Below are 11,356 nucleotides of genomic sequence, written 5' to 3'. Positions count from 1 at the left end.
ACTGCAACAGTGGTAAGTTCATCAGCGCCTGCGCAATCCACGTGATGTAGATGATCGGATGGCGATTACTCGTCTGATGAAACTGAAATTTTTGCAGGTATTATGTTCACATGTCCTTTATCATGTATGTGTTGTCTGGGTAGGTGAGTGCTTGGGTGTGTATTGTATTTTGCTTGTTTCTTTTTGTATGTCATGTTTATTGTAGTTGTATTATTTAAAATTTTAGAGTTATTGTTGTATTATTTAGGTTGCATTTGTATTATTTATTATCATTGTGATATTGTACATACTTAGAGTCTTGATTATTTAATAGGGTTTAATTATTTCACTTTATTACGGTTTAGGTATTTTCAGGGTTTGGATTATGTCATGTTCACATTTATTAGGGTTTTGATCACTTCATAGTATTTTTGTGTACTTGTAGGGTTTAAATTGCTTCCATATAGATTATGTATTATATATAAGGTTTTTGATTGGTTTTCATGTTTAGGATTCAATTACTTACATATAACTTGTGTACTAATTTTAAAGATTCCATATCATTATATAGTGATCTTAAAGGTTTCCATATGATGTATATTAATTTTTAGGCTTCTATATTATTTAATATTGCTAAGTAGAATTCAATTTATTTGCATATTTATTTTTAAGGCTCCCATCTTACGGCATATTGGTTTCTCTTGAGATTGTGTATATTTCATATTAGATTCATGACTTGAATTATTTCCATAATATCTTTCTTTTTCTTTACATGTTTACATATTATATATAATTTCTTGGGTTTAATTATTTCCAGACTAGGGTATATCATTAGGGTTAGATTGATTGTTAATACTTGGGGTTTTATCATTGAGATTTTGACTATTATGATATATAATACTTACGTGTTATGATTTATAGTACTAGTAGTATATTATTTTCTTTATTAACTATTTGAAATTTTGATAAAATATAGAAAATCATAAAAAATAGAAAATTAGTAGAAAATTCTAAAAATATTTTTGACTTGACTTTCGCTAATTGTTTTTTTGTTATTTCAAAATTTAGCAAAATGTGAAAAAATATTTAAAAAAATAGGAAAATAGAAAAAAATAAGAAAAATATTTTGAGGCTTGTAAATCATTTTTTGACACCATTTGAGTTCCAAAACCCTCCCAAACTAGTATTTTTCATATTCAGAAAAATCTTATAAGATTTTTAAAATTTGGGAGTGTATTTTGTAAAATATTTTCTCTATTTTCTTCCCTATTATTTCCGAAAGGGGGTACCAGCTTTCGAGTTTCACGTACCTTTAGTTATGAGAGAATATATATTATGTATATTTTCTAAATTCACAAAAGGAGTAACATAAAAGACTTTTCAAATTTACTTTGAGATAATTTCATAATTAATTATGTACCGTTCGTAAGAACGGGTGCATAAGGAGTGCTCGTACTCGTGGGGGTCCGGGGGTACACGCCGTACTCGTGGGGGTCCGGGAGCAACGCCCCTGGGGAAAATTTTTGGAGCCCATTCGGAACGGAACCCTAGGCGCAACATATAAAAAGGGTGCTTTCGGGTGATTAGGGTTTGTGTGGTTGTATCCGCGAGAGAGAGCGAGAGCGAGAGAATTGTATCGCCGCACTCTCTGTGCTTTCTTCCTGATAATATTGAAATCCCTGCAACTCCGTGGACGTAGGCAAAATTGCCGAACCACGTAAATATTGTCTTGTGCGTGTGACTGAATTTTTCTTTGGCGTTATTCTTTCTCTATTTGTTTCTCATAGGTTTCGGGAATTTGTTCGTATATTCCTAACACAAACAAGTTTGATCACAGTACTAACAAAGTAGTTAACAGGAAGTTGAACATTACATGCATCTTGAACTTAGGGGGATGAAGGGATTGTTGAAAACTCAAATCCACCATGTTTCTTAAAGCCATTTTAGTGATATACTAAGTTGAAACACAAATAATAAGAAAAATCAACCACTTCAGTAACAAACACGTATGATCATGGTACTAACAAAGTAGATAATACGAAGTTGAACATTACATGCATCTTGAACTTAGGGGGATGAGGGGATTGTTAATAGCAATCATGATTGATAAAGAAATGTTGCCAAGCTTAGCCTTTCCATCATGCATCTGCATAAAATTCTTCTATTATTGGACGAACAATTATTGGCATTTTCACTAAATGATTGAGATTAGTCCAATATATATATCCAAATGAGTATCGTCCTTGAACTCTTAGTTGGGAGCATAATGTGATCTTAAAATTGATCTTCTTTATAGCGTCGTTGAAGAGCAAAATTGGCGGTTCAACTATCAAACTTATTCCTGGGGGAGCTTCGATAAATGAAATGTACCAAGAATTTGCTGGACCAACATTTGTAGCTGTCCTTGATATGGTTAAGCAAGTCTTTAGTTCAGGAACGGAAATAGAGGGCAAATTGAGATTTTCAGGAAAATTAGTTGTTCCATTGCATTGGATGTGCATCCTAGTAATTTGAAAGATAACACTTTCATCATAGCCCATGGAGCAAAGAAAATTGACATAGTCAGAAGTTTCGATGTCAAACACAAAACCAGGATCTATGGCTTTATTAGGATTGACAACACCACCTCCAAAGTCAAATGGATCGGCCCGCTTACTTGGAAGTCCTTGAGCAACAATGTGTTGACCATATACATCCTTTATGGACGCTACATGTGTATGAGTGGGTGTGTGTGTGTGAGACAAAAAAATTAGAGTCAGAAAGAGATAAATATTTTTTGAACACACACAACTACACAAGTAAATTGAGAGAGAGAGAGAGAGAGAGAGAGAGAGAGAGAGAGAGAGAGAGAGAGAGAGAGAGAGAAGTAACTCTTTTTGATTTTCTACCTTTTGTGACAAGTGCAGATTTGATGGCAGCAGGGCTCCAAGTGGGATAAATAGATTTAATAAGAGCAACAATGGCTGATATATGAGGACAAGCCATAGAAGTTCCAGATTGAGTGTTAAAGTTTGTATAGGGAAAGGAAGAAGGTGACCACGCAGCCAATATGTTAACTCCCGGTGCAGCAATGTCAGGCTAACCAAATACATACCTGCATTAGTTAAATAATCAATGAAATAAAATATGTGAAAATAATGTTATTACCTTCAACACAGCAGGAGAAAGAGAGCTAGGTCCTCGAGAAGAGTAGCTTGCTACTTCAGGGGCAATTTGTTTCCCTATTGTTGTCGTTGTAGGACTAATCTTGACCTTAGGATATCTATAGTATAGAAAATTCATTAGTAAGGGTCACTTAAACCAGCAAGTTAATTGCGGCACCAGGTTTTGTTAGGATGAAAGATGATGCAATTAGAAATTATAAAACTATGAAATCATGAACACGTGCTTCCAAGTTGGGAAAAACTGGATAGGGTGCTCTATATATGAGGTCGTTATCAGCTATGGAGGAATTTAACAATTGTTTGGACAAGTGTGGGCTTATGTATTTGGTTGGTACTGGCAACAACATGTCTTGGTGTAATGGTCACCGTGGTAATTCTCGGAGTTGGGCAAAACTAGATAGGGTGCTCTATAATTCGAATCTTCTCCAAGTTTTGCCAAATATTTATTTTGAGTATGGAAAGAGGAGGACTTTAGATCATAACCCATTGATTATTCAATTTCATAGAAATTTGCATCGGTATGGTCCTTCTCCCTTCAGGTATCAGAATATGTGGAGAACGCACCAGTCTTTTAAGTCTTGCGTGCAAGAAGCCTGGAGGGAGGAGTCTTATGGTTCGGGCTTAGTTGGCTTTGCTGGTAAATTGAAACATACAAAAGTTGCAATTCAAAACTGGAACAAACAGGTTTTTGGACATGTACAGCAGAACATTAAAAAATTAGAGGAAAGAATGGAGGCTCTAGAGGCTCAGCTTCAGGGTATTCGCTAGAAATGGAGGAAGATTTTTTCCTTACAAAACTCGAGTTGGAAGCATGGGAAAAGAGGGAGGAAATTCGTATTTCTCAACTAGCCAATCATGCATTTAGTTTACGAATATAATTCAAGCTGCATACTTATTACGTTTAATTTATACAATTCAACCTTTGATTAGGTGTTGTTTGGTGGTTTGGTTCATAGAATCTTTATAAGATCATATGAAATGTAATGCGCATAGTATTTTGTTCAATTGCTTATTTTGGGGTAGAAGGTGATGTGATGGTAACATAACATTTTTAAAATTTAATTTATAATATAATAAAATTAAATAATATATATATATATATTAGCTCAATGCTATTTTACTTGTAAAAATTAATGCGCAGTGCAAGTGTATCTGTAGCGACTAATTTGATAACCAAATACGAAAGGACCAATCTTGAGGTTGGGCTGGCTGACTGATCTGAGGCCCAAACCCAGCAAGCTGGCCTAACAGAACCTATATAATGAAAATGGCTTTGGGCCGGAGCAGTGGATCGGACCAAGTTGCGGCCCTAGAGCGGGGGCAGCCTCCGCCGAAGATCATTTGACACCTCACGCGATTCAATGATTATGTGCCACACCCATAAAGCTGATGTACAAAATGTTCCATATATATTTACACATGATTTGTGAAAAATAGTTTTTATTTTTTATTTTTATTTTCTTAGAAAATTACAAAAAAAAAAAAAAAAAATCTATTCATTTTTTAGTTTTACAAAATTCGTATAAAAAAAATACAAGATCATAGAAAATTTTGACATTGTAGAAAATAATTTTATTTTTTAACTTTAATTTTTTAATGATTAAAAAATACCAGTTTATTTTTCTAGTTTTCGAATTAGTATAGGAAAGTAGGAAAAACATTTTTTTATTATTTTTTTGATTTTTCATTTAATTTTTAAAATTTAAAAATAAGGTAAAGTTTTGCAAAATTTAAGACAAAGGATCTTGATCATGCTTGAGATTGAACAAAAAGACACAGACTTAATTAGCAAAAGGACATTGATCCATGTCAGAATATGAATCTGGCATGCACATATATGAGGATTTTGGATTTGAATTTGAATAGATTTGAAAATTTTTCAATACAATTTTATAATATATTTTATTCAAATCCAAGGCATCTCCCAACATAAAAATTGAAATATTTTTCTTTTACACTAAATGGAGTGTAAAAGTCAACACACTTTAAATGCTATCTGATAATCAAATATGAAAATGTGATTTTCTTAATATTTTTCTTTCCATAATATTTTTACGAGCCTAAAGTCAATGCTTTTTAGATGTTATGTTACCTGCTTGCCGAAAAGTATAACCAAAGAGATGTTCCTATTGTGTTGTCCACTTGAACAACTGGAAACCAATAGGATGGTACAATATCTTTTGTGGGTGCTTGGGCAAAGATGAGACCGACTCCCCCGGCTCTAAATACTGCCAACTCTGCAATGTCCACTGAACTTTGAGATTGAGTTTGAAAACAAAGAACGACCTTTCCTCTTGTTCGTGTGGCATTCAAGGAGCCAATTTGACAGCTTCTATTAACGATAAATGAACATTGTGCATGTGAGTTTCTTAACATAGTTACATTTCAAAAGAAACAAAAGGAAAAAGGATGGTTCGTAAAAATAAATTAATGGAGAGTTGTATTACTTGGCAGCATCATAACTTGCGCCAATTGATGCAAGATTTGCTCCATACCAAAAAGGATACAGATTGGTCACATTTTCCCTTGTATTTAAAGCTTGACCCTACAAAAGATCACGAAAGTTATTCTGTACTATTTAAAGAACACACTTCAAAAAATGACATAATAACTTGAAACAAACATTGATATATGATATAGGTAAGGATACAATTTTTCTAATTATTTGTGTGTTCCTATGTGTTATGTTTATCATTGTATAACCCACCTGTCAATCTCATGTTTGATGGCTTATTCAAAATTGGATAAATAAATGACTAGATTGCTTATTGTATTGCCGTGATATTGAAGTTTTGAATAGAATTTAGAATCACAAGTTGAAGTGAGTAAAATACGATTATTGTAATATTTGAAAATGAGATGGGATGACCACATGCATACTTTTTAGTAATAGTTGTGAATGCTAAAAGAAATTAGGGATATTTTTACCAAACAAACCATGTTTGATCAAGCAACCAAGAATTTGAGTTGAGGGATATGAAGTAGTGTGGAATGAAATTACGTGATCGGATTTACACATATATAGATATTGTTATGCTTTGTTGCTCTACTCTTTTATTAGCATTCACAGCTAGAACTAAGGCTTAGGCTATACAGCGTGCATGTAAAATGAACTGAAAAAATGTTTCAAGGAGTAAAAGTACCAGAATCGTTTGGTTGTTCCCAAGTGTGATGGGAGTGGGGAAAGATCTATCAATGGTGCTAGCAGCAACAGTGATGAGCCACGGAGCAGCATGCCCAACTGTTTGAGGGGAAGGGCCTTCGTTCCCAGCAGAGCAAACTACAGAAATTCCTTTTGCTGCAGCGTGAAAGGAGCCCATAGAGAGAGCATCCGCAAAATAAGGTGCGAGTGGGACTGTTAGTCCAAAAGATGCTGAAACAACGTCCACTCCATCATAAATAGCATCATCAAGAGCAGCAAGAATATCAGCTTCAGTGCACTGGCTCTCAGTGCTCCAACAAATTTTATAAATAGCTAGGCACGCTGACGGGGCACCTCCTCTTGCCAATCCTTGAGCAAGTCCCAGAAAACTTGCATTTGGCACGAAAGCCCCTGCTGCAGTAGAGGCTACATGGGTGCCATGCCCATTTAGGTCTCGTGGAGATAAAAGATCATCCCAATCACTTGAATTCACGTTTCCATATTGTGCTTCATATCCTTCAACGTACCAACGTGCGCCAATAATTTTTCTGTGATATTGTGTTAATACATTCCATCGGAATACAAGAATGAGCAAGAAGTAGACATCATCAAATTAGAAACCATTGCTAAAATTAACATGTGCTCACACCTTAAATTAAGGATGCTAAATTAAGGACGAACAATGTGAAGAAACTTGACCTATTACAATTGGAAAGATTGAATTTTTCGCCTTCTTGACATATCCCTTTCCAATGGGATGGGACCGGTCCCATGTCCTCATCATTGAAACTTTCAGATTCAGGCCATATTCCTATACAATAACAATTGAACACAAAAGTGCATATGAATGAGTAAAATTTCCATAACTTGACTTGTGTGTGGTGTTTTTAGTACTTACCAGTATCAAGCATGCCAATAATTGACCCGCTTCCATTATGACTCTTATTAAGTATTCCATTCGCTACTTGGGATTTTACTTGTAAAAAATCCCAACTTCTAGTTGTGTGGATAGAAAAATTTCTACTCGAAAATACATCAAGAACTTGAGGAAAACCTATATTTTTATTTGTTAGTAAGGTATATGAATTGTAAGTAATCCTTATTACTACATCCTATTCATGTGCAATATCACATTAAGAAGAAAATCACATTTTTCTCCAAATACACATTACCTGAAATATTGTTGGCTTGAGACTCGGATAACATTGCGGCAAATCCTGAAAACCCATACTTGTAGCTATATAACATCGATTTCATGGCTTCTTCTTTGCTATCAAATAAAAGTACAAACAATTACTTTTTTTTTTTCATGAATAAATATTTAATTATTTGGATAATTTATATTAAAAAATCACAAAAAATGAATGTGTGGCGCAAGTGGCAATTCTTTAAAATAAATCTCGAGGAGAAAATGAAAAAGGGACCTAGGTAGTTTAAACAAAAGAAAATAGTACAAAATTTAAAAGCGAAAACAAAATTGCCATCTCTTTTACTACCATCTATTAGTCTTAAGGTTTGATTAACTTGATTTTGGTAATAAGAAGCTGTTGTGTACTAATAACTTTGTGTTTAAGTTACTTTCTATAGTATTAAGCTATTGAAGTTGAAGACTAAAAAGAGGTTTTGAAGAGTTAAAGCTTCAATTTTTTGGATTGTTATTCTCTCAATTGTATTGTACTTTAACTTATAATAATATAAGAATATAGAAAGCATAGCACAAATGAACTTAGAATGGAGAATTACTAGAACAAAAGGATGACTAAACCCGACCTTGGAGCTAGGGGCAATCGATCGGCCCCAGGGAGCACTCAATTGGTCTAGGTAGAAGTTAAAAGTGGTTGATTGGCCCCTAAAGGTGGTCGAATGATCTGGCAAGCTTTGCCTACAACAATCTGTTTTTCCTATCTAACAACTAGTAAGTGGTTGGCTAGGTCCAATAAGCATTAATTTGACCGGTATGAGTAGCAAAAAGGCTCCAACAAGTAGAAAGGGACTAGTTTTTCTCTAATCTCTATATATACCCTCTAAAGGCTAGAGAACGTTAAAGATACATGTTGAATATCTAAGTGCTTTTACTTTCAATTCTCTCTTAATCTCTCTTTGTGTTCTAAATTGCTCATTCTTGAGAGAAACTCTAGAAGACTCTTAAGCATTAATCTTGCATATTCTTTGAGAGTTTCTTATATGAGCCTAAGTTTATAAATTATTCCTCATAAGGAGTTTTTTAGGTTGTAAACATTCTTGTAATTGGTTCCTTGGTCTTCAAAAAATAAGGGGTTGTATTAGTTTCCTTGGTCTCCGTTAAAACGAAGGGAATACTGGAACCTCAAGGCAGTTGGCCTTGAGAGAGTGGACACAAGTGAGGATAGCTAAACCACTATAAGAGGAGTTTTCAATTTCTTTTTTCTTCACTTTTTAAATTGCTTTGATATTGTGTATTTTGCTCGGTTTGTTAAATTGTTTAAATTTTGTATTAAACTTTAATTATATTAAATTCAACTCAACACCCTCTTAGGTTGCTACTTTCATGTCAACAATTGATATCAGTGTAAGGGCATTTCTTTTAAATTTTGACTTACCCGTCTTTGAATGACCCATGCCAATTGTCAACATTGGCAATTAAGGGATTCTCCATCATTTGACCTCTATTTTTAATTGAAAAGACTTTGCCTATTGAAAAAATAGGATGACCATTTTTCTAAGTTCTTTTAATTTTGAAATTTGGGATGTTATCTAGGATGAATCCACTCCCCTAACCAGTGTGGAGAATGGTGAAACCAAACCAAAAAAATAAAAATATGTGGAATGAAAATGAAAAATGCATGTGCCAAATAAACTCTAAAGTTATGAATATTTTACATTATACATTAGATTATAGAGAATTTAATCACTCATGGAATGTACCTCTGCTGATCAAAATTAGCACACACTTCATATAATCCATGAGGAAACCTCAAGGGTAAAATATTGCAAGATAAATATTCTTGTCATGGAATATGAAATGTTTGAAATGCATCAAAATAAGAAAATTAATGTAATATTTACTAAGTTTGCTGATATAAATTAATGCTTTAAAATATCTTGATAAGAATTATGCTAATTTTGAACTTGTGCAAAGAATACTTAGGTGCTTGCCAAAAAAGTGGGAGGCCAAGAAGGCTACAATTGTTGAGTAAAAGACCTACAAGAACTTCCTCTTTGAGGAGTTGTTTAGGTTTCTTCTTTTGCATGAAATGGAAGTAAAGAGGGTGTATGAACACAAGAGACAAGGAAAATATTAGCAGTTCCTCAAACAAAAGAAAAGGAGGAGAGGAGAGTAGTGATGAAGAAATAGTACTCAGAACCAGAAAAAAAAATTAAAAGATCCTGAAAAAGAGAAGGTGTGAAGAAGAAGTGAAAAAAATAAGAAAACAAGAGAAAGTGACTTGTACTGAAGCAAGAAGTTGAGGCCATCTTTGAAGCGATTGTCCAATCTCAAGAAGGAAAAGAGGAGGTCAAGGAAAAGACTTCCATGCCATTTGGAAAGTATAACAAACTTGACTCAAGCTTCGACAAAAGAGAAGGCGAACTTTGCTTCATGAGATTGAGGAGAAAGATGAGGCAAGCTCCTTCTCCTGAATAAAATTTCAAGAGGACTGGCTTCATATCCCTAAATTAAAATTAGTTGAAAATTGATTACTTGAAAATGAAAACTTGGGGTTTTGTTTTAATGGTTAACAATTTCAAACTAATTTTTTTACTCAAAGTGTCATCTTAAAAATGTCTGATATGATTTATTTTACATACATTTGTGCAAATATTTGCTAACTTCTTTTAAAATGTGATGAGAATTTTTTGAATTTGATTCTTTTTATCTAGCTTTGATAATGAAAGTTTTGTGCGAATGTTAGAGAATGATTGAAAATCGTTTTATGTGAAATGGTTTTTGGCTAGACCTTGATTAGAAATTTTGAATACTTTGGTTTAGGGGGGAGCTTGCTCAATTTAATATTATATTTTGATTTTATAATTGATGATCATTGGAGCCAATGAATTGCATATTGTGAATTATAAATGAAAGATAAACGTTAATGAATAACTAAATGAAGAACGTGATTCTCTCTAAGAGTCTTAATTGGTTTGAAAATTTAAGATCAAGGAAATATCTATTATTTGAATAAAAAGATTTTATGGATGATATTTATTTGAATTCGTTGTCAATAGAAATTAATTAAAAAATTGAGAATAACGTAAGTTAGATAAATAATAAAATTATGCAGAGTTCACTATTAGAGTAACCACCAACTGTATTTTAAGAAAAATTGATCAAGTCATTTTTTTAGGGCCACATTAGGGAACAACTACTAAGATCACTATTTGAATACTATGAAGGGTTAAAAAAAAAAAAAAGAAAAAAGGAGGGGGTTATAGGAATGCGAGATGGGCTAATTTTTCACTATGTGGCCCTAGTTCAAGGTGACCTCAATATCTAAAAAAAAGAAAGAAAAAAACACGTATGATTTGATTCATCCATATTCTAATGCGATTTTAATAAAAAGAAACAGTGCGAAGATGATTATATATAGTTTGGAATTAATGTTTTTTTTTACGTCTAGAGAGCTAGTAATCTCATAAAAAGGAATTTTGAGACATTTATAGTGGTTAAAAACTTGAGGCGGAACTTGGTTTAAAATTGAAAGATGAGAAGATGATAAGGGATGGAGAGAGCTACCTCTACAATGTAGGTGGATTGTCGATCTGTCATATGACACAACGCAAAAAAAAAAAAGGGGGGGGTTGAAAATACAATTGCACAATTTGGACTATTAACACTTAGGGAATTAGTAGGATGTACTTCTCATCATTATTTAAAATGATTGAATATGTTTAGCTTTTAATTATTTTTCATATATTTGGAGGCATCACAATTAATGTAGGACAAGATTGTGTGGGAGAAAAAAAAAATTTTATAAAAGAATAAATAAATAGTAAAATAAGGAAATTAAAAATTTTAACAATCAACCTCAAAACGAGAAATATGCCATTGGACAGCTAGGATGTGTATAGAACACCTCTCCGCTGATTTAACGGG

General features: G+C 33.3%; 1 protein-coding gene across 1 annotated transcript in view; it reads right to left on the bottom strand.

The window, feature by feature from the left end:
* Positions 1-2,117: 2,117 nt before the first annotated feature.
* The window catches only part of LOC131160975 (subtilisin-like protease SBT3.9), a 9,772-nt gene continuing 533 nt past the window's right edge, over positions 2,118-11,356 (bottom strand). Inside the window, exons 2-10 of the mRNA XM_058116844.1 lie at positions 7,458-7,555; positions 7,184-7,339; positions 6,985-7,096; positions 6,287-6,833; positions 5,591-5,688; positions 5,236-5,475; positions 3,127-3,241; positions 2,868-3,057; positions 2,118-2,686 (exon numbers count right to left, since the gene is read on the bottom strand). Of these exons, the coding sequence (XP_057972827.1) occupies positions 2,118-2,686; positions 2,868-3,057; positions 3,127-3,241; positions 5,236-5,475; positions 5,591-5,688; positions 6,287-6,833; positions 6,985-7,096; positions 7,184-7,339; positions 7,458-7,555 (2,125 nt within the window). The remainder of the gene's footprint in view (positions 2,687-2,867; positions 3,058-3,126; positions 3,242-5,235; positions 5,476-5,590; positions 5,689-6,286; positions 6,834-6,984; positions 7,097-7,183; positions 7,340-7,457; positions 7,556-11,356) is intronic.

The sequence above is a fragment of the Malania oleifera genome, chromosome 7, assembly GCF_029873635.1.
Source record: "Malania oleifera isolate guangnan ecotype guangnan chromosome 7, ASM2987363v1, whole genome shotgun sequence".
Lineage (NCBI taxonomy): Eukaryota > Viridiplantae > Streptophyta > Magnoliopsida > Santalales > Ximeniaceae > Malania > Malania oleifera.
Note: the sequence above shows the minus strand (reverse complement) of the source record. Positions and strands in the feature narration are given on the sequence as shown.